This window comes from Glycine max, chromosome 1 (assembly GCF_000004515.6).
Source record: "Glycine max cultivar Williams 82 chromosome 1, Glycine_max_v4.0, whole genome shotgun sequence".
Taxonomy (NCBI): Eukaryota; Viridiplantae; Streptophyta; class Magnoliopsida; order Fabales; family Fabaceae; genus Glycine; species Glycine max.
This window is the reverse complement of record NC_016088.4, coordinates 57,339,667-57,363,112: the sequence shown is the minus strand read 5'-3', so window position 1 is coordinate 57,363,112 and position 23,446 is coordinate 57,339,667. Positions and strand designations below refer to the sequence as shown.

Below are 23,446 nucleotides of genomic sequence, written 5' to 3'. Positions count from 1 at the left end.
TGAAAAAAATCAGGTTGGGCTTCTGCACTCACGAGCATATTTCAAATCCCTAAGACAGTGGGATATAGATTCATCATTCTTATTGCAGATCGGGAATAATGCAGTATCTGTCATGCCCCTTCGAAGACGAGCCTGGTTGGTGAGAATCCCTTTGTTAGCCATTTTCCATAAAAGAATCTTGATCCTCTCTGGACCCTGCCATTTCCAAATGCCCTTGAATAACAGATCAATCACCTCATCTATTGAGGAAATAGCACAGGAGGCACTCTTGACGGTGAATTCTCCGTTGGCAGTGTATTTCCAAGCGGGGATGTCATCACCCTTGAATAACAGATCAATCACCTCATCTACATTCATAATGGGGTAACACTTGTTGGAGTTACTGAAAATCCCAGCCTCCATCAACCACCTTGAATTCAAAAACTTTCCTCTGCAACTCATAAGAATCCAGCGCAATCATAGCCTTATGATGAAGAATACCACTTATCCACCCAAAAAATGCACACTAAGGTCGTTCCCTAGGTGCCAAACAAGCCCATTTTGAACATCTTTCCAGAAGTTAAATTGAGTAGCCTTAGTTTGAATGTTAGGTAGCATGCCATTTCCACACTAGTATTTGGATTTAATGACAACATCATGATGCTTGGGGGGTCTCATCTGGGGTTGCACAAGCCTGGCGAGAACTAGAATCAAGAGCTATTACTTCTTTTGGTCCGCAAGTGACTGATGAAGCCCTTGATGATCGTGTGGAGGGTGAACTAGGTTTTGAGGACATAGAAAATATGAGAGTTTGTGGCGATCTATTCTACAAGTTTGAACGCAGTTCCAAGGAGTTTGAAGAGTATAATTTAGATTTGCACCGGAAGAAATCTTTCAAGAAAAAAGAGGAGCTAAACAAAGCTAAAACAACTCCAAATGTGGTTTCCAAAGATCACAAGCTTCCCAGAGTTAATGAATTGACAAGAAGTAAAAGTGTTGTGCCCCGGGTGGAAGAAATCAATGATGGGTCTACTGTGAACAAGAGGCAGAGGACACCCACGTTTAACCAGCTTACGGGGCCTTATCATGAACCGCTTTGTTTGGACATTTTCGTATCAAAAGCCTGGGTTCGTGCTTGCATTGTTCATAGGGTAACTAGCAAGGTTGTCGCTGTGGCACATTCCATTTCCAAGGGCATCAAGTTTGACCTGGCTTCTACCAAGAACAAAACCACTTGTGCTGCTGTGGGGGCAATTCTGGCTCAGAGAGCATTGGCTGATGATATCCATGACGTAATTTACACTCCAAGGAAAGAAAGGGTGGAGGGGAAGCTTTAGATTGTTCTTCAGTCTATCATTGATAATGGCATCAACGTAAAGGAAAAGATTAAGCAGAGGCCCAAGAAGTCATTCAACCCATTTGACCTGAGGTGTGCTCATTCAGTTGGCATTGTCTATAGTCCCATGGTTATACATATGAGATGCATATCAGCTTACGTTTTACACAAATGGAAGGGGAATTCGGTCCTTTTATTTAAAGCTCAAGGTTTTAGATTGCAGTTGCGATTGTAATGTAATTTCGTTGCAATCTTTGTTGGTGTGAGAAATTACGGACACAAATGTGGCTGTGGTGCGGTCACAATGACCAAACCTTGACGTTGCGGCTGAGATCATGGTCATGCACCATTTTCTTTTTTTTATTTAAAACCTTGGTAAGGCTAGCCTAGGTAGGATTTGAATCATTTGGCAGCTGTGAAATTCTACTTCCATTTTGGATTGCACCCTTGTAATATGTGGATAAAGTTAAGAATTTTTAAATAAAATTGCAAAATGATAACTAGTATCCACATTTAGTTCATTGTGCTAGATAACCATTTATCAGCAGTGTTGGGCAGTTGGTGTCTATTCTAATTTGAGTCAAATGTTGTATTTCAAGCATCAATAAAATGCTACATAATAGTAACAGAAGTAGTATATATAAAACCAGAGCGACATCAGCAAATATTTTTAAGAAACAAGCAAAGACTCAGCAGCAGCATGGAATTAATTACACTAGATTCAAAACTCAAAAACTGACTAGTCATTGGCTGTGGCTAACTGCAAAGACAATAGCTCATCCTCGGGGATAATCTTAATATGACAATCGGATTGAGGGTAGGCTGCACACAAGAGTGCATAGCCACGCTCCACCACATCATCACTTAGCATTCCATCACTCTGATCAACAGATCCACTAATGAGGCGAGCAGGGCATGTCATGCAGACTCCAAGCTTGCAATCATGAGGCACAGACAAGCCAGAGTCCAATGCCTTTGACAGAATGGTCTCGTCAGGTTCAACCTCCACCTCAGTGGACTCTCCATCGTGCTCAATCACCACTTTATAGGACCTCACACTCACTCTGAGGGGACGTGGCCGAGGAGGGTTCAGCTGAGAAGCAGTGGACTTCTTCTTTGTGGGGTGCTGCCTTTGTTGTCTCAAAAGAGTGAAGGGTGTTGTTGTTAACTGAAGGCTTGCCATCTTCAGGCAGAGACTCCAAAGGAAGTGCGCGTGCTGGATGGATGAAATGAATGGATAAGACTTGTGGTGGAAAGATGAGGAGACCCTTTTTCAACAAAAAATAAGTCACGCTAAATGGAGAGATTCATATTTTAATATTTTTTCCATAAATAAAAAAATATTGTATAAATATTTAAAATGTAAATGTTATCATGTTAAACATTAACTCTTAGAGTGTGTTTGAATGGAGGAATTTAAAATTTTGAAAAATTTTTAATTCTAAGAATTTTAAATACTTTAATTGAAATTCTTTTATTTTTAAAATTTTGTGTTTGGTTAAAAAAAGTTAAAATTATGAGAGTGAAAAAAAAAGATATGATTGGTGTGCTAATTATACGTGTTCCTCTACGTACCCGATCATTCTACAATCTCAATCGGTGTTTCTTGTTTCTTGTTTCTTGAAGAAAAAGACGGTAAGAAGAGAATTTTAATTTCTCACCTTTTAAAAGAAAATTAAAATTTGTTGTTTAAAATTCTGTTTTAAAATTTTAAAATTTTAATTTTTTAAAAAAAAAAACATCCAAACAAATGAATTCTATATTATAGAAATTCAAATTCTGATAAAATACTTTCAGCTAAAATTCTCTATCCAAACATACTCTTAAATTAATATGGATAAGAATTAATTTAATTAATTAAATGCGTTTTTTTTACAAAATTATGCAATGTTTTTTCAACTTTAAAATTTAGTTAGGATTCGAATTAAATACCTCTCGGTGTCCGACTAGTTTTTTTATTTCTTATTATGCTACATAACTCTGTGTAGCCGAAAAAACAATTAAAAAAAAAACACTGCGTGTGATAAACGCGGGACTAGCACGGTCCAAAAATCATTATTATTGTTTTCTTTTTCGGTAAATATATGACTGCAATGCGAGTGTCGTTAGCTTCGCAGTACTTTGTTGTTCATAGATCGCTGCTGTGTTTGTCTTAGTGTGTTTGTTATTCACTATCGTCATTCCTGTTCCTCAAGGTCATTTTTTGTTTCTTTATGATCCTCCACTCCATTAATCAAACTATTGTTTGCTAATTACTCATCTGAATTAGGGTTTATTTGCCACTAATCAATCTTAATTCATCAATATCAGTGGTTGTTTAGTTCTTTTTAATATTTTTTTTTCTTTTTGTATGACGGCTGTCGGAGTTGAAACGGCGACGCTTGATGATGGCCAATGCAAACCCCAATTTAGAATATTTTTAATTTATTATTGGTGATTAAATATAGTCAGATTGTCATTTTCCTATTTTAGTTTTACTGTTCTTTATATTTCACTTAGGCACTGATATTTCACGCAAAAAAGCAGTAGATTTTCTCGTTTTTGTGTTCCTCCTACTTGGTTCCGAGAAAGTTGATGTCAAGAAAATGTTGAAATGTAGTATTTCTTTCTAGCCATACAAGATTGAAATTTTATTACGATTGAATTTTCTTCTTCTTCTTAGTTCTTTTTGGGTGTGTGGGTTTTGGTAGCTTTGTGGTTGGGGATATGGAATTTGTAGGTTCTATGCTAATAGTTTGTGTTTGTTTGTCAGCTTTGTAGTGAGCAGATATAATGGCTGTTGAAAGGTCTGGAATTGCCAAAGATGTTACGGAAGTGAGTTTGTGTACCATGATGCCCATTTCTGCATGCTTTTTCATTCTGTGTTTTGCCCCTGTTGATAGTGTTTCTTTCTAGATTATGTACTGTTGTCTGATGTGTGTTTTATGTAGTTGATTGGTAAAACCCCCTTAGTATATCTAAATAAACTTGCGGATGGTTGTGTTGCCCGAGTTGCTGCTAAACTGGAGTTGATGGAGCCATGCTCTAGTGTGAAGGACAGGTAACTATTTTCCATTGTCATGACTATTGATTCTTTGAGTTTAAGTTAATGCTTTCAGTAGCATTATGCTTTGCATGGCTTTTTTTTATTTTTTATTTTTATTTCGTGCTTGTTTTCTTGTTTTTGACACACAGGATTGGGTATAGTATGATTGCTGATGCAGAAGAGAAGGGACTTATCACACCTGGAAAGGTTGGTATACCTTGATAATTAAAATGAAGTGAAGCTAGTAATAGACTAGTAAGGTGTCATATTGGAATGGTATAAACAGTTATATCATGATTAACTCATTGTTTGTGTTTGTGTGAATCATGATGTTCCTAAACCTGGGCATGTAAACTGATATTTACAATACTTGGAAGTGGTACAGTGAGAAAAGGAATTCTTGGTATTAATTTAGTGTATCTCCGAGTTGGCAATTTAATTTATAATACTGATATTTGAGTATCTTATTTTACGGAAGAGTGTCCTCATTGAACCGACAAGTGGTAATACTGGCATTGGATTAGCCTTTATGGCAGCAGCCAGGGGTTAGAAGCTCATAATTACAATGCCTGCTTCTATGAGTCTCGAGAGAAGAATCATTCTGTTAGCTTTTGGAGCTGAGTTGGTTCTGACAGATCCTGCTAAGGGAATGAAAGGTGCTGTTCAGAAGGCTGAAGAGATATTGGCTAAGACACCCAATGCCTACATACTTCAACAATTTGAAAACCCTGCCAATCCCAAGGTATTTAAGTAAATTTTTCTGTAACTGGTACAACTGATTCTTGACACATGTACATTGTCATTGTCATTGCAGATTCCTTTTCTTTTTTATTTTTATAATTTACTTTTTACCATTATTGAAAACTTCACATATTAAAATTAGTTTAACCAAATGATCTTTCCAACAACACATTCTGATCAATTGTCCCTTTTAGTTGAAATAGAACATGTTATAATTGTTTTTTTTCTTTTCGTTGAAAACCTTGAAAAGCTTACCGCTACAAGAAAAAGGTTGATTTCCAATGGCCAAAACCTGGTAAGCATGAAAATCCGTAGGTATATTTGAATTTCCGAGAATAAAGATCTGTCGGTAATTTGATTGTGGGAAAAAACTCCGTTGGTAATTTTTACATTCAGTTGGTATTTGCCAACGGATTTGGAGCTGAACGAACATAACTTATATATTTCCGATAGAAATATCCATCGGTAATTCCATCATTATTTTTTTTATATCATTTTTTTATTTAATAATCATGCTTATTATAGAATATTATATTTTGCAGAAAATTAATAATAATATTATATATAAAGGTATAAGCCTAACAAAGTAGTCATAATAAATTTAATCATTCTTTTATTTATCCTATTATTATAAACAACATAAAACACTTTATTGCTCTTGCTACGGTTTATAGATACCTTGTCACTCATCCTTCTAATTTACCATCTTAAACTTCATAAATATAACAAATACCTTATACCTCGTGTAGAAACAAAAAATAAGCCAACAAAATGATAAAATACAGTCAAAGACAAACATGACAAAGCCTTAAAATGCTTTCAACTTAGAATTTTTATTAAAGAAAGTGCTATCAAGTAAGAATGAACGAGAATTATTATTAAACACGACAAGGACCAAAGAAGATACTTGCAGTACCAAATTAATGAATATTGAAAAGGAAATAATCAGAAAAATGTTATAGATGATACCTTGCAGTACCAGGAAGTTATTCGTTAAGGCTAACATGTTATAATACGAGCTGGTATGTTTATTCTCTAAATTAATCCTAAAAGTTATGTGGGTCTCTCTTTGCAAATCTTTCAATATTTATATGAACTCTTTTGAATTTTATTTAAATACAGATTTTTTTATATTTTAAAAACAAAGAGAAAAAAACACAAGCATAACCGGGATAGAACACTAGTTACATGTAAAGGCTGAGCTTTGTCACAAGTTGTTCCAAAGCAGCAGACTTAGAGAAAGTACAGAGCAAAACTAAAATGAACCACAACATCAAAGCCATCACATAGCATACACCTATATTACCCGACGTTTTTTTGGATCAGAAAAACTATACGAGTAATCTGGCAAAAACAACTGCATCAATTCTTGAATATGTAATTCGAATTAGAAAAACTATATACCAGTAATATGTATGTATCACTTAATGAATTTCAGTAAACGTGGTTTTTCATCTCGGATATGTAATGGGAATTACAAAGTTTGGTTTGCTACATCCGTCCTTTCTTACGCTTGTGTTTCTTCTTCATTTACTTCTCAACAACACCTTGAACGAGTATAATGTTAGATTTAATATCTTATCTGAAAGACATGTGACTTAGGTAGAATCTTATTAAATTTCTTGTGTTTGCAAAGGTGTGTGATTTATCTCATATCCAACGTTTTTGCTTCTAATTGAGTCCTTAATCCACGGATAACACCTATACTTGCCAATATAGGTTCTTTCTTCCTTATTCTTGCCTCCTCCGTTTTCTCAACGGAGCCAAAATAGTTCTTAATGATGCGTTTGTACATCAGGTAGAGTTGCATGATCCAGAACGTGGTGGTTGCGGAAGCCACGTGATGGGCTGAGAGAAGTATTGAGCCACAGGATCATAACAACAGTGATTTGTTTGACAGAGTAATAACAGTGATAATTATGCAACTCATTTAATTTTTTACTATTTATAATAATGATGAGTTGATAATAGATTGTTAAATTATTAAAATGTATGCTTAAGCTTCAAGAGCAAGGTAAAAGTCTTGATAATAATCAGAATCATAATCACCTAATTAAACTTATTCTAAGCGGTGCACACAAGAAACCACCTCCGCAGTGTTTTAAAACCCGATCAGAAAGCTCGGCCACTGCCCACTGGCATGCAATATGTCATGATATTGTGTTTCTTAAACTACGACTAATTAACTTTGTTATTTTGTTTTTAAGGCAAACATAATTTTATCGATAAATAAACAAGTGAAAGGACAAAGCACAAGACTGCAATACAGCAACAGCCAGAGGTCAAACCAATACTAAAGCCATAACAAAAGCTTTAACCAACTTTCCAATACAAATAACAACACTTACATGACAATCTATCAATTGGAAACATCACTACTTGCAACCAGCCACTCAGATCTTTTTATCAATTAAACGAAAATTTACAAGTTGAAGAGATCCTTGTGGTCAATTATAAATGTTTTATCATGTGATGCTTTTGCCAATCTTTTGTCTTGTCACAAAAGCTGATTGCCATGTCCTGTAACAGTCTTGCATTTTGTATAATATATTTTGCAAATTCCAACTCTGTTTCCGTGCCACCATACATATTAATACGGCATGTTTTAAGGTGCGACGAGATGCATCTAGGAACACATCGTGGATTTTTCCAATCTCTTCTCTTTCCATCGTAAAAGGAGAATTTGGCTATATATCTCTGTTAACAATGTACATGAAATATAATTAAGACATTGAAGAGGACAATGACAATATTTTGAAGTCTAGGACAATGCTTGAGCACTTTCAACACCTCCAGCCATAAGCCACAATAAGCCAACCAATACATGGATTGAACTAAACCCACTAAGGTCAGCTTAGTGGAGGAGTTTGTATGATTTGTACTTGTACAAGTCTTATGTTCAATGGTCTATAATATTATATAAAATGTATTCATGGCACATATTTAGCTTCCATAACACTTTGTTAAGTTCAATTGAATTGATAAACATCATGGTAAATTTTTCTTATTTATGCCGCCAGCTAATAGTCTAGTACCAAATTTCAAGGTTTTTCTCCATCTCAAACTCATAAAAAGAACTCCAAGGGATGCGTTAATTCATGAACAAAATCAGTAACTTCATTCAACATCCATTAAATCAGGACAAAATACTGTTGTTTCTTCATTAGATGGAAAACAAGGAAGTTAATGGATTCTATTAAAATCCACCCACTAGATGAAGTTCCACAGTGGAGGACAACTTGCTCAACAGAAAGTGCACAAAACGGGATTCTATTAAAACCCGGGAGCTAGAGTCTAAACTAGAGAAAATACAACAAAGCGGGTGTCTTTGGTACTTTCAGAACCCAAAGGTGCGGTTCTTAGTTGTCTGCAACAATATAATTACAGGATTCAGGTGGTTGGTACATGCTTCATTCAACATGGCCTAATTTAAATCTCATCATGTGGGGAATGAGAGCTAGCTGTAGAGAAATTTGATGCTGACATAGGAATGGATATTGAGAGTTGAGTGTGGTCGGATCTCTCATCTTCCAGACCAGACCATGAGTCCCTGCTTTTAGGCCATTCATCAAAGAAAGGTCGACCGGACTGACCCTCTTGCTTCACAGTTTCTGCTTAGGCATACTCAATAAATAAGAAAGAAGCGTGCAGATAATCACCCTGCAACTCCACCAGGTGGCATCAAAGTGTTATCCATCTGTGACTCCATGCGAAGAACCTTGTTCCTTCCTAAAGTTTTGGACAAGAAACTATGTTCACCTCCCTCAGATTTAGGTCCTTGAAAATACCTGCTTGTTTCAAATAAAGATTTCCCACAATTCAGTGGGAGAAAAATAAGGATCTTGCTAAAATATGCTGCAATCATGTTAGTGGAACAAGATTCCTAATTGATTAAATTTAATGGTGGAAGCAAATAATCACATTGATGATGATGATGATGGCAACAACACAAGAATAACAAATCCAAAGAAAGAAAAGTGCAACAAACTAGTGCAGAGCCACCAATAAAGTTAGTATTATTCAGTAAAATTGAAGCATTTCAGACTTCATTATTTTGAACAGATTTGTATCAGTCAAATATGTAATGAAGAAGAAATGAGCATATGGTGGAAGCAGTGGTGCTGAAACTTCTCAGAGTACAATGACATCTTAAATTCAAAGTCTCTCTATAACAAACTCCAGTAGAGTTAAAAACTTAAAACATAAATTCCAACTTTTCTTTTTTTAGCTTGAGAACCCTCATCATCAAGATGGTATTAATTCTGACGCCATATTTCTATAAGATCAGTTCCATTAAAGTTCAATTCAGATGACTAGATGTGATCTGCTTTGGGTGTTATACATTGTCCCTTGTATTAAGATTAGGATCCTCTAAAGTAAAGAGTTTCCATTATTATTAATCAACAAAGCAATATGGTGGCTTAGTATGAATTTGGAAAAATCAAATACCTTCTTATCAAAGGTGGTGCATCCTATACTTTGGAGGGGCCAAATCTTTATCTTTATCTTTTATAATATATATATATATATATATATATATATATATATATATATATGCATCATTATTTGATTTTGAAATTATATAGACAGCAATCACATGAAGCACAATCAAAAGTGATTGCAAATGAATAAAGGAAAACGTTAGCTGAAGCTCTTGGGAATTCTTCCTTGAGAGTTTAGCTTTCTTGCTTTGTTTCTGTTTATTTCTCAATGATTAAAAAAAAAAAAAAAAAAGAGTACTGTTTGTGATTTCTAAAATAAAACTTGCTCCAAAAGACTCAGACCAGAAAACATTGTATCAAAAGAAAGAGGGAATAAATAAGTGTATGTTATGTGAAAAGTACGGTGTGCACCTTAAAAAATCTATTAGTAATGCTCTAAATCAAAGCCTACGAAAAAAGTGCAGCTTCTTTACGATGAGCAGAGTATTCTACAAACACAAGTGAAGGGGAATTCGCGGGAAAGATGTGCATTAAGGAAATGATGAATGGAAAAAAGCAATGTATTTTTTTTTTATTCACGACAGATATATTTTTTCAAAGATAAATACAGTGCAGGAACGTAAATAATGTGAACATTTCTTACAGCAAGGGGTTTAACATAAGCTAGTTACATTGTTGTTGGTGAAAAATAATGCAATAAGATCAAAACTCTAGCATTATAGGTTACAGACAAGCAAATAAAAATTTCTATGAATGCGTAGAAAAGGAGCAGGAGCTGCTTTTGGTGAAAGCAGTTTGGGAACATAATGAGTAAAATTGTAGCAATTGAAAGGTTAGTCACAAAAATTGCACGAGGTTCAGGTGAAGAAATCCTGGATCCCTTTGCCAGCAAAAACCCGATCAGAAATCTCGGCCAAAACGGCATTGACGCTGAGCAAAACGACGCTGGAACCAAAAATAACGCTGAGGACAACGCCGGTGGTACCCAATACTTTCCCGAACGCGGGCCATTCAATCTCGTCGATCTCACGCGCCACTCCGCTCAACATGTTCTCCTCTTCTTTCTCTTTCCTCTCCGCCATCGCCTTCTTCAGTTCCGATGCCAAATCCGCTTCCGCTTCCGGTTCGGAACTCTCTTGGCTTTCCTCCACGGCGCCGGCCACCGGCATCCGGCGCCTCTCCGGGAGCGGCGAGATTCCGATGGAAGCGAGGGGTCGGGGCTTGAAGGGCGCGGAAGCAGTGAGTGTGAGTCGGAGAGGGGGTGATGGAAAGTGTGACTGTGACGTCAGCGGTGACCCTAAGTGATAGAAAGCTTGCACAGCCATCAATTACGATTTGTGTTGCTGTTGGTTTTGTGGATAACATACGACTGTGACTCACGCTCTGTTCTCTATGTTACTTACTCCTCTATAAGGACACAGTTCATTCATAGGCCCATAAATTAAGACTTAGCCCCAACCCAATTCTATAATTTGATGAAATTTCTAAAATTAAAATATCTACATTTGAAAAATAAATATCAAATAAAATTTAATTTATATAATAATTAAAAATTCTAAATGATTTATTATTATTATTATCGTTAAAAAATTTCATTATATATTAATTAACATTTTTCACAATAAATTATTCTCAACAAAATACCACTTTAGTTGTTTATTTTGACAAGAACAACTTGAAAAGTCTCAGTCTTTGTGTAACAGGAAGGCCACTTTGAAGACCCACATCACCACTTTTTCAGATGTTCCAGCACCATAATGTTGTGTTTATTTTGCTTATTAAGATGATATCACATTGCTAAATAACTACCTATGCTGTTCTGTATCACAGACAGGCAATGAAGTGCCTATAGCTGTTGTATCTCTTCAACAGATAGCACAAGAAGCGTATGTCAAGTGTAAAGCAAGTAATAAGAAGTGCACTAGTCTGGTGTTAGAAGAAGTTGAAAAATATTCACTAACCATGCCTTGGGATATCTGTTGTTCTGAACCTGGGTTTTGTCGTGACTGTGTTTGCAGCCTTTGTTGCAAAACTGTTTCTTCAGCTTATGGTGGCTATAGTTATATCAAGTGCAAGGTGAACGTTGGTGGGGGCATCTGTGGCCATGTTTCTCATATGGAATGCGCTCTTGAATCTCTCTTGGCTGGCAAAGTTGGAGGAAGTATTGGGCTAGATGCCCAGTACCACTGCCGACACTGTGATGGGAGGTCTGTTATTATTTCTCAAGTTAATAATCTTCTACAAACATGTAGAGCTGCTGATTTGGATGATGAGATTCGGAATAAGATTTTGAATCTTGGTGCTTGTCTCTTGCGTGGTTCATAGAAGCCTGTTGCAAAGGAGCTGCTATGTTGCATTGAATTGGCCATCTCAAAGGTATTTTTAAATGATTTTTGGGTAATAGAAATAAAAATCATCTTGTTTGTTTTCTCTTGCATATTGTAAAGGCTTATGACCATTTTGATAGTTTACATCAGCTTAAATGTGGAACTAATCTTGAAGAAATCTGGAAGGAGGATGACAGTCTTATAGCTCATTCTTTGGGTAAATATCCTCTCTTATTACCTGTACATGTTTATTTTTACTACTTCCCACTGCTACCAATACCATAGAAATATAGCATTATTTACATGCTTAGAGGTACAGAACTGCAAATGTCTGTTTTCTACAAGACCTTAGAAACAAAGCGACCATTTATGATCTGTGACTTCTGACAGATCTTGTACATTAAGTTATTGGGTGCATTCAAGTCAACATATTGAATATTCTTTGCTTATTTATCAGATAATGGCAATGACAGTGTGGTTAGGCGGTCCTTGTGACGAGGACAATTGAGCGGGTGGTGATCAAAGTGGATCATTGAGTTACACAATCAAGGACCGAGCCAGGTGTTCATTCTTGTCATTTCTCCATAACACAATTGATAAATTATATGAAATTTTGAAAAACATTATAATTATACAAACTCAAACTAAATTTAACAACTATGAAAAAAAATCAATTGATTATATTATTCATACTCATTTCGTTTCATTTTATTTCTCTTCAAATTATCTCTCATTTTATATCCAGAACGCTTTAATTTTTCCCCCAATAATATCTTTAATAAGTAAATGTAGTAGTAGATACAATTGTATATAGTATAATAAATCATTTATGTAAGTATAATTCTAAATCTTTCTACTATAATCCTCCTCCTTACTAGATAAAGAAACTTGAATGAATATTAAGTTTCCGAAACATTAAATATATTTACTTATGGGTAATATTATACTCCCACTATTCTTGCTTAGCATTTTTTTTTCAAAACTTTGATAATTTTAGAGTTCAAGATGTAATTGTATATTTTTCCAATTATACTCTTATTGTTTATAGGTGAGAATGGGTATCAATATTCAAAGTGGAAATCCGATTCGTCCATTCTGTCTAGAACATGAGGAAACATCATCTCATTTGTTGCTTCATTATAATTTTGCTGATTATAATTGGGTAGGGGTCCAAACAGTGTTACCAGAGGATCCTAAATCATTTTATGCAGCATACTTTGGGGGCTATCACTATCACCGAACCAGTGATAGAGCTTGGAAGGTAGTACGGATAGCAATTGTGTGGGCTTTGTGGAATCATAAGAATGAAATTATTTTAGAAATCAGAGGGCTCACAAAGAAGATGTGCTTGAGCTGCTTAAGGTAAAAGCATGGAGTTGGATAATGCATGTCGGTGATGGATGTTAATGCATCCACGAACGCACTCTCTTATTCTGAGCCTCCCTTTCTTGTTTTTTGCATGTCTCTCTGTCTGAGTTGATGTTATTGCCGATGATCCTTCCTACCTCGACTTACACCCTTCTCTTTCATCCTCATCGTCCTCATTGTCGTCTGATTCTGAATCCATTTCTTCTTCTTTCTCTGGATATAACGAGGCAGCCATGCCCTCACAATACCTAAATCTCTGACCCTCTTCCTTCACAGCACAATCATGCATAAAAATCATTACTTTATACACCATTAAGACATTCCTCTAACCATATGTGTTATTATCATGTTTCATTCCTCTGCTTATTTCTTTTATCTTTTCTATTTTGGGCTTTCTAACATTTCCCCCATATTTGTGTTAATTGTTTTTTATCAATGGGAAAATATCAAATTTTGTGCCTTTTCTTTATAATGTATTTTGGTGAACCGGCAGTGAGAAGCTGAGACTGATTATGGTGACAACCTATCTAGTTTATTCGTTAAATGCATAAGTGAGTTTTCTACTCAATGAAGTCATAAATGCAAAGAAAAAGGGATATTCTCCTTTCTTGTGCTTCTCATACAGATTTCTTTCGTTAATTATTTTTTTGATTGTGCATATATAACTTTGTTTTCATCACCTTCTTATGTCTCAGCTACTACAAGCCAAATCTAAACAAATTCTATTATGGTGTACACCAAGTCAATTGCCTTGCAAATTCATGAATTCTGAAGAATCAGAGCCAAATACATGATTTGCCCATACTGTTAAATTCGTGATTATTCCTCTAATTTACATAACATTATATAGTGCAAGCATGGCCTGAGTTTGAACATAGAACTAGAAATTTGTTTCTTTGTATGTGTAAATTCTTTAGTTGAGTCAAATTATTACGAGTTTGAATTGTCTCCTTAAATTATATTATACAAGAATAGATTGGCACAATGTGCTAGTGTAAAATCTCCCTTCTGGAGGACAACATTATGCAGCATAGTTAGGACTTGGTATGTAATCTTGACGAAAGGCCGCAATACTTCAATATAGACATTGTTTGAAAGTTCCTTAGTCTCAATTTTCCTTCTCCATTATTTCCCTTGTACTGGCATGAGTTATGTTATGGTAAATCTGTGGAAATTGTATGCTCCACAATTCACATTTAAAGCTTAGTTCGAACATTTAGTTTACGAAGTTGGAATTTTTAATTGTAAACTCCTTAAAAAAAGATAGAAGCCAACCCAAACTTGACAAGTTTTTAATTAAATGCTTAATATCCTTATTTCTATAAATTTCTTGGAGCATATTTAAACTGTGACGCTTGCATAAGGCAAGAGATGGGTTTGGCTGCGTTTTTTCCCTCAACGAAAATGTAAGGTAGAAGAGACTGAGAAAAATATATATAAACAATGCAGTGAATGCAGAACCTGATATAATGCAAATTCATGTAAACCTAGACAGCCTATTCCAAAAGAGATTAACAATTATGAAGTTTGAATGTGAGATGGGTGTAGTATTGGATATTGCATGCTGGAAAGTTACTTAAGCTGTCAGATTTCAGAGAGTTACGCTTGAAACTAATTATCTGATTTCTTATCCTACGTGATGGTTTTTTATATATATTATTATTGGCTTTGCGATTTTTATTGATACGGTTGGCCTAATTTATGATTCTTATCTAGTCATGAGTTGTACGTATTCCATATAAAGAAATAACGACTTCATTTAGAAGTTATTAATCTTTTTTAAACTGCACATTTTCCATTTATAAGAAGATTACTAACGAATTTAGTTCAAAATAAAAATTTCCAACGAACCATAAAGTAGAATTTGTCATTAGCCCATTATTGTACAATTATTATAGCAAACGATTAAGTTTAAAAATTTCATTAATATTATGTTTAGATAGAAAGTAAGCAAAAAAGAGATGATAAAGAAAACAAAATTAACATTTTTCTATGCTTCTTGTTTAAATAGAAACAAAATATGCTTCTTGTTTTCTATTTTGTTAATCTCTCATTTCCTTTTATTTTATTTAAATAGAAAGTAAATGTCATAAAGAGATTTTATTTCTAATAAGTGTAGGAATAACACGGGTGAGATCCTAATTCTGTCTAGACAAGTTATTAAAAAAAAGGGAAAGAAATAAAAAAAAAAAAGAAGAAAGGAAGAATAAAAAGAGACGGGAAAAAGAAAAAGGAAAGAAAGGAAAAAAAAGTAAGAACAAAATGAAAAACAGGAAAAAAAAAGAACAGAAAAAAGAAATAAAAAAGGAAAGAAGAAGAGAGGAAAACAAAAAAATAATAAAGGAAACATAATCTAGGGACAAAATGAAAAAAACAAAAGGAAAGAAAGAACAAAAATAAAATAGAAAAAACTAATAATAAGAAAGGAAAGAATTACAAAGGACAAGAGGAGAAGAAACACAAGAGGAGGTCTGAATATCAAATTACATACAATTACACATATAATTACACACAAAAATCACATAAACATAGAAAATAAGAAGAGAGATGAATCCCGAGAAGATGAAATGAGCCAACGGTGACATCTCTATGTATCCTCTCTAATCCCTTTCTTTCTCCCTTCTTTTCTCCTTGGTTTTTTCTTTCCTCTCTTCTCTTTCATTTTTTTCATTCTTTCTTTGGGTATGCTTTTTGATTCGTTACATCTTGCCGGTGAACCCCTGGCTCGTCGACAAGATCCTTAAGAGTATTCAATTAATGTTTGTTGCGCATCATTTTTAAAAAAATATATTATAAAAATGAGGAAAAGAAAGAGTTGAAAGGGGCATGATATTGTGAGCCTAAAACAAAATAAAAAAATGTTATTTACACCACCAATTTTACACATATGTCTTTTCCACTTTGGGCCTGACGCTTTTTTTTCAAAAAACTACAAAATCAATACTACTAGTCACATCCCTCATTTAGGCACAAACCCCACTACTTTTGGGCATAGCCAAAATAAAATAAAAATTTCTATTTACATCACCTTTTTTTGCATGGCTTTATTGTTTATTTTATTCTCCAATTTGATTTATCATTGCGTAATTAGTTAGTAATGTGTTGTAAATATTTTGTCACTTATTTATTTTATCCATTTCTATTCCCATTCAATTTATTTGTACACATTCTATCCATTTAATTAATTGTGTAATGCTACGTCAATTATTCATTTATTTTGTAATTGTACGTTAGTATTATTTAGTACGTGCTTACGTTTCGTGCATTCCATGCTGAGTCTCTGACTTTTTTGGTGGTGTTTTAATAATGAGTGGATAAATTTCTTGAATCACATGATAAGTCTCCGACTTGCTTGACTTCACAAAGTTTATCGCAAATTCGAAATCTTTTTCAAATTTCGTGCATTCCATGCTGGATCTCCGACTTGATTGGTGGTGTTTCAATAACGTGTGAGTAAAATTTTGTAAATGTCATGTTGGGTCTCTAACTCGCTGGACTTCACAAAATTTACCACAAAACTAAAATATTTTCTAAAAAATGTAAAAATATTCAAACAAATGATCATTCAATTTTCCTTTTTTTCTCCATAAAAATCACACATTACTTGAGATCATTTCAAGGTTCAACGCCTTAATCACTCTTTTTCACACAATTAAAATAAATCTTTTCAAAAAAGATAAAATCAACACAACACACAAGTTGTTGTTTACCCAAATAATTATATAAGTTTTATTTTCTCATTGCACCTCAATGTACGTAGGAGTGAGGATAAACCCCTTATCGACCTACAAAAGCTAAAAAAATAAAATCCTTTTTTCTAAAAAATAATTTTTTTTTTGAATAAACAAAAATATAACAAACATAATTCATGTTCTCAAAGAAAGATAAATAATTAAAAGTCACTTTATTTTTAGCACACTCAATTAAAGGTTGTTTATCTTCATGACAGACGCATGAGGTGTTAACAACTTCCTTGTGTATAAATGATTCCCGAATCCTTTTTCTTAAATCGTAGACCATTCTTTATCTTTTTTTTTTTTGACATTTTTCTTAAATAAATGTTGGTAGCGACTCTCTTAATTTTTCTCTTTTTGGGAAACCTCTATCTTTTTTATCGTCATTTTGTCGTGGCCCACGTTACGACAACACTAGTTTAAGTTCCACTATACTTTAATTTTAAAATGTCTTAACCTTTCTCTTAAGAAATATTTTTATCTTTTCAAAAAATTGATTTGTCTCTTGGAATTTTATTTGAAAACTTACTTTAATAGATATTTATATTGTTTGTATTTTTATATATGTCTTATAGTTTTTTCATGAGGTTTTTTTAGCTTATTTTTTAAAAAGTTCATATACAAGGTTATAAAAGTATGTTTTTTTATAATTTATTTTAAGAGGTTTCATAATCAAATTTATCAATATACTGTCTCTTATTAATTATAAAAAGAAAAAACATAATAAATGTTAAACTATTTTTTCTCTTTAAAGATTTCTATATATGGAAAAATAAAAGCAATTACTCATAATAGTTCTATCTCCAACTAATTTATTTCATCATTTTCACTATTTTTTGCATCTGTGTATCCCATAAAAAATTTCACACACATATATATATGGCTATGTATTTTTGTTCATCACCCACCTCTGTGTGTTGTATGAATGTTCTTTTGTCAACACACACAGAGGTGTTTTCAATGGATTTCATCAATAGGAACCATTCTGAAAGAAAAGAAATAAACCCTAAGATTTTCTTGCAAAAGAGTATCATTTTGCTTCTTTCTCATTGGTATGCCCTTCAAATGGCTGTCGAAAACCAATGGGGGGGTTATGACTCCCTCCAAAAATCGCACCAACTTGCCGCTGATTTATTCTCATGGCTCTCCAAATCCAATGGTTGTAGACTAATTTTCCAATTCATTTTTTCTCGTTTTCTTTCAATTCCATGATTAGTTGATTCATTTAGCCACATTTTGTTTTCCAATTTCCTTGGTTGTTCTAACCTTTCACCAATGTCTTTTTTTTAATATGATTTAATATCTAAATTGCAGCATTGATTCCTATTGAAGATTTAGAAAGCCTACTCCATGAATGTATGTTGCTTACATTTAACACAGAGATAGAAGATGGCAGTATTGAACAGGTATATATGTATATGTCTTTTAGTTTTTTCATTGTGTATGTTTGGTTTAATGTCTTTGAATGTCAAATCCACATTTATACTAAACTTAATAACTATGGCTTCTTGTCTTCTACATTTTTAACCAGTTGACATGGTTTCTCATGTTCTTGAAGTTTTTTTTCCAAGAACTCATATTTTGTATTATAATATTTTTATGTGTATAAATATTTTCTATTTGCATATTGGTTTATTGTAAACCTTATATACTTTTCATTTATTTTGAGAAATAATTGATAGAATTATACATCACTAATTCCATAATGTCTCTTGACAAGGCATAAACATGAATAAGTCATACATGACATCCTCATGTACAAAATTTGTTTAAATTATGATATATGAATTTCAGCAAGTCTTATAAAGGTTGCCAAAGAAAAGCTTAAGAAATGATACTTTTTCTTGGGATTTTGCATGTAGAGTCATGTTGTTAGGAGTATTAAGTAAATAAAACTTATTCTTAAGAATCTAATACAATTTAACTATATCACATGTGCTTAATTTGATGTAGAAAAAATATTATGCCCTTTTATGTTGTTAGATTAACATCATTTGAATTTTGCTAATGCTTTATTATGATAAAAAAAGGTAGCAGAACAATTGTTAGCTATCCATGAAGAATATTTGTCTCGTCAATCGTCATAGTACTTTAAAGAGCTAGATTGTGAAGTAGCTAGAAGGTTTCCCCTTCTCAACAAACACATGACTTTGGTAAATCTCATTAAACTGTTTATCTTTATTTTTTTATTATTATATATATAGTGACCAATTGGAAATTTTGACTTTTAAATAATATTTTTAATATATTATTTCATTGGTTTCTTTTTATGAATGATTGTTGTTCATTGAATTAGTGAGATTAACCTTTAATACTAGTCAAACTAATCCATAAGTTAAGTTAGACCATTATGTCACTTTACATGAGCAAACACTACTAGAAAAAGCCTATTTGACGACAGTTATTTGAGGCATGTGACGACGATTTTAAACTGTCTTTGAAGTCAATATCGTGGAAAGTCAACACTTCCCACGAAAGTTCCTTAACGTCTTAGAAGCGTAACTTTTTAAGATGATTTTCACATAAAACCGTTTTAGAATGTATTTTTTAAAAAATGAAAAAATGAAGATTATAAGATGATTTTTACGTGAAAATCATCTTAGAAAATTTTATTTTAAAAAAATTGAAAAAAATTAAAAATTGAGGATTCTAGAAAGTAGACTTTCTAAGACAGTTTTTTAGAGGATCCTCTCAGAATGTTTTTTTTAAATAAAAATAAAAATGGTTTTTTTTTTGTGTGAAAGAAACTAAGACACAAAATGCTCATGTATCTAGTGTCTTTTTTATTTATTGTGTGATTTGATAAGAACAATATCATTAAAGAATCAATCTGTAGGAATATTCTGGCATTTCAATACAACAATCTGCATTTTAATTAGGAGAGGCTATAATTAATTAAGCTAATTAAAGCATTGCATGTGCATACAATCAAAGGAGCAAATGGTAGCCAATAATAGTACCAATACCAACCTCTTCATATAGTAGTCTCTCGGGCAATCTGGAACTTCCACTTGTACCTTTTAAACCTATAAAATAAAATAGTTGTGTTATCTAATATTTACTACAAATAATGATTCAAGTATTAGACAATTGTAAACAAACCCAATAATTGTGAATGACTATTGTCACAATTACTTGGTTAATTTATGATTTGGTCAAAAAATACCTTTTTCTTTTTACATTTTTTCTACCAAAAGTAAAAACGATTATTTGAAAATCATCTTCGTTATTAATGAACTTGATTATGAAATTGCCACCACATTGTCTTCAAAAATCGATTTATGTTAATTGTCTTTGTTGGTGTGTCGTAAAAAATAATTTTTGTAGTACTAAAAATTAATTACTTTAGTCAAAATAGAAGATAATGAAATAATTTATAGGTGATGGGTAAGTCATGTACTTTTAAGATGAGTCCCAATAATAATTTCTCTAATACTCTCTCTATTATTAACTATAATTTATTGAAAGTCACAAATTTTGGTGGTTCAACTTCTAAACTAGCTAAGAGAGAGACTCCTTAAATAAGAAGTGAGATCCATGAAAAAATTATGATTTTTAGTAAATCTTGACCAATAGCAAAAAAAGTATTATAAAGAGTGTTATAGAGAATATTACTAGCATTAATCTTAATTAATTTATTAGTCAAAAACATTGTTATACATAGTTAGTGAATAATTTATTATAACTTCATTTTAAAAAAATATTATAACTTCAAAATGATCTCAACTAAATTTTTCTATGAAAAGGTAAATTTTAGTTCAAAAATTGATTGTCACACACCATTTTCAAATACTTCCTCTGTCCCATTTTAGGTAATATTTTAATAAAACTTCTGAATTAACAAGTTGTCATTTTACAAAATCAATGAATCAATAAACATTTGTTTTTTTTCATGAAATATTTTTAGTGGGAGTAGATTTTATTGTGTATATTTTATAACATTCAAAATATTAATTACATTTTTTAATACATGTGTTAAAACTTTAAACATCATTTAAAATAAAATGAGGGGAATAATATATGAACAAATAAGTTAGTCACATATTGTGTTTATGTTATTGATAGAGAATAAAAACTATATATGATTATGTAACATAGCAATCAAAATTTCAGTCTAAATTAATATTAAGATTGAATAAGAGGTCCAATATGTTTCATGAGCATTAGATGATGGTAAAAGCTTTTCTTTTATATTCAATTCCAACAATTCATTAGAATAAAATGCAAATAATGTCATAGTCATCTTGTACATTTGTATTCACATTGTCACTTATTTTCAATTCATTCATATGGTCATACAATTGTTGTGCTATTAAAAAGGCATACAATGTATTGATGTAATGTAACTTTCCATAAATAAATGGAACTTAAACTTCAATAGATAAAATAAGATAAATTGCTTTTATATTAATAATATTAAATTATCATTTAATTTGAAATTATCTTGTGATTACCTTTTGCATACTTTTATCATTGATATAAGTATGATAATTAATTTGACTGTGCTTTTGTAGGTTGCAAAACCACCCTTTTGGACACCTATATGCTTTGAAGATTGAAGTTTAACAAAAATTAGAGTAATTTTAAAGAACTTGTATGTGAAACAAACAAGTATTGCTTCAAAGTTAATATGGATTGGTTTCAAGTGTGGCCTTATTGGTAACAAATTATAAATTTGAAATTAAAAATATTTGTCTAACAAGGTAAAAAGTTTGAAACCTAGTATTCTAAGAACTATCAAAGAGCACATGTTATGTTACAACATGCTTAAGAAATATTTTTCCTCTAAACTAAAAACACAATTGAGAACATAAACATGTCACAACACAAGTAATTAAATTTGTTAAAACAATTTCTAAATCAATACATTACATGACATTAATGTGTATTAAATCATCAATATTTTATTTCTAATCTATTTATAGTATCAGTTCATCTAATCATGAGATTTTTTCTGGTAAAATAATTATGAGAGTTAAATGTCTAAGAATATGCAACATAGAAGAATTTCTCTTACTCTTGAAAAAAAAAACAGATGAGAACTAATAAATATAAGTAATTTGAAAATTCATAATATATTTAATTAAGTACGTATTAAATTGCTATACTTTTTAAATTTTAATAACATTTTAAAATTAAGTAAGAGTATAAAATTAATTTTATCCTCATTAATTTAATTTTTTTAGTTTTTGTTTTCCATCATTAATATTATAAAAAATATAAGTAAAAAAGTAATTAATATTAAATTAAAAATTAAAATAATAATTATTTTAAGACTTATTTTTTTCTTATGGATCGATTATTATGAAACAAATGAAGTAATAAAGATAGTATTTGATAAAGTGTATTAGTATTTTTCTACTTATTTTTTTTAGCAATAATTAGGATAAATGATTATTTTGATTCCTAAAATAATATACTGTTGACTATTTAGTCCCTAAAATGATTTTTTTATTTAGTCTTTGAAAGATGATTTTTTTTATTAAGTCCTTCGATAGGTAAAAAAATGTGAGGATGATATCTTGTCACACAACGTCAAATTGATATTTTGTTTCTGAAAAATGAAAATTTTCATTAGTCTATAAATGATTATTTTTTTATTAAATATTTAAATGTGTAAAAAGTATAATAATTATGTCTTGTCATATAAAATATCAAATTAATTTCTAAACTTTTTAATTTAGTGTGAAATTAATTTTTAAACATTATATTTTAATAACAAAATGATTATATGAAACTTAACAACATGATGTAATTGTTGTAATTTATAGTTTTTATACATTAAATAATTAAATTATAATTTTTCATTTTTTAAAGACTATGTAAAAAAAAACTAATTAAAAAGTTAACTAATAGCTAAAACCAGATATCAAGCTAGCTTATTAAAAATAAAAAGAATAGATATATTTATATGACATTTTTATATAAATCTTAATTTTATTTTACGTATAAAAATATATTTTGAGGTGTTATAATTTTTTTAATTAATTTTAAGCTTTTGTAAAAAATTATTTATAAATAAATTATTTTCATTGTATTTTAAGTTTCAATTATTATATTTGATTTTTCATATTATGTATTTATTATTAATTTTATACTGTGTCTTAAATTTTTTTAATTAAATTTAAAATAGAGTAAAAAATACACTTAAATATTATATTTTTATTATGTTAATTAACACAATAATAGAAACATAAATAATTTAATATAAAATTATTCAAAAAATTATATTCTATTTAAAAAGAACAATAAATAATTTAAAAATAAAAAAATTAAAAACTAACTAAAATGACTACTCCATCATAACCTAAATTATCAATAATAATTTACCCATTCGAGACGTAATTATTTGTACTTTGCTGGTTACCTGTGCAGAAAGGTAATACTACTGCGCCTAACATTAGTTCCTCCATCATAACAGTCATTATAATTCATAAAGCAAGCCTGATGTTAAGTGGTATATTGAATCAAATTTTCCCAACATCAAAATTGAA

At 31.5% G+C, this 23,446-nt stretch overlaps 5 protein-coding genes and 1 pseudogene across 5 annotated transcripts; 4 read left to right on the top strand and 2 right to left on the bottom strand.

The window, feature by feature from the left end:
* Nucleotides 1-629: 629 nt before the first annotated feature.
* On the top strand, nucleotides 630-1,943 carry LOC100813710 (uncharacterized; the record flags this gene model as incomplete). The annotated part of the gene is given in 1 exon segment (XM_014761899.3): nucleotides 630-1,943. A coding segment is annotated over 1 exon segment (921 nt), but the record flags the coding sequence as incomplete, so codon positions are not given.
* On the bottom strand, nucleotides 1,878-2,566 carry LOC100500300 (2Fe-2S ferredoxin-like superfamily protein). Its single transcript, NM_001249131.3, has one exon. The coding sequence runs from the start codon at nucleotides 2,496-2,498 to the stop codon at nucleotides 2,055-2,057; it is 444 nt and encodes a 147-aa protein (NP_001236060.1). The 5' UTR covers nucleotides 2,499-2,566; the 3' UTR covers nucleotides 1,878-2,054.
* Nucleotides 2,567-3,516: 950 nt separating this feature from the next.
* On the top strand, nucleotides 3,517-5,245 carry LOC100813180 (putative inactive cysteine synthase 2). Its single transcript, XM_041017566.1, is given in 5 exon segments — nucleotides 3,517-3,910; nucleotides 4,068-4,129; nucleotides 4,246-4,355; nucleotides 4,490-4,547; nucleotides 4,819-5,245. Coding segments are annotated over 4 exon segments (486 nt in total). The 5' UTR covers nucleotides 3,517-3,910; nucleotides 4,068-4,087; the 3' UTR covers nucleotides 5,095-5,245.
* Nucleotides 5,246-10,069: 4,824 nt separating this feature from the next.
* LOC102665921 (preprotein translocase subunit SECE1) lies at nucleotides 10,070-10,937 on the bottom strand. The gene has a single exon (XM_006573819.4). It carries the CDS (start codon nucleotides 10,846-10,848, stop codon nucleotides 10,381-10,383), a length of 468 nt encoding a protein of 155 aa, XP_006573882.1. The 5' UTR covers nucleotides 10,849-10,937; the 3' UTR covers nucleotides 10,070-10,380.
* A 368-nt stretch (nucleotides 10,938-11,305) lies between these two features.
* Nucleotides 11,306-12,458, top strand: LOC106794535 (protein OBERON 2-like; annotated as a pseudogene).
* A 5,423-nt stretch (nucleotides 12,459-17,881) lies between these two features.
* Nucleotides 17,882-21,602, top strand: LOC100812091 (pre-rRNA-processing protein TSR2 homolog). Its single transcript, XM_003516710.3, has 4 exons — nucleotides 17,882-18,111; nucleotides 18,267-18,358; nucleotides 18,983-19,105; nucleotides 21,467-21,602. Exons 1-3 carry the CDS (start codon nucleotides 17,913-17,915, stop codon nucleotides 19,037-19,039), a joined length of 348 nt encoding a protein of 115 aa, XP_003516758.3. The 5' UTR covers nucleotides 17,882-17,912; the 3' UTR covers nucleotides 19,040-19,105; nucleotides 21,467-21,602.
* Nucleotides 21,603-23,446: the final 1,844 nt, after the last annotated feature.

Excerpts from the sequence above, each read along its gene's own strand:
- LOC100500300 (NM_001249131.3), bottom strand. The coding sequence starts at position 2,498 with ATGGCAAGCCTTCAGTTAACAACAACACCCTTCACTCTTTTGAGACAA.
- LOC102665921 (XM_006573819.4), bottom strand. The coding sequence starts at position 10,848 with ATGGCTGTGCAAGCTTTCTATCACTTAGGGTCACCGCTGACGTCACAG.
- LOC100812091 (XM_003516710.3), top strand. The coding sequence starts at position 17,913 with ATGGATTTCATCAATAGGAACCATTCTGAAAGAAAAGAAATAAACCCT. Across the intron at positions 18,112-18,266 it reads ATGGCTCTCCAAATCCAATG|CATTGATTCCTATTGAAGAT; the intron begins GTTGTAGACTAA and ends TCTAAATTGCAG. Across the intron at positions 18,359-18,982 it reads AAGATGGCAGTATTGAACAG|GTAGCAGAACAATTGTTAGC; the intron begins GTATATATGTAT and ends TGATAAAAAAAG.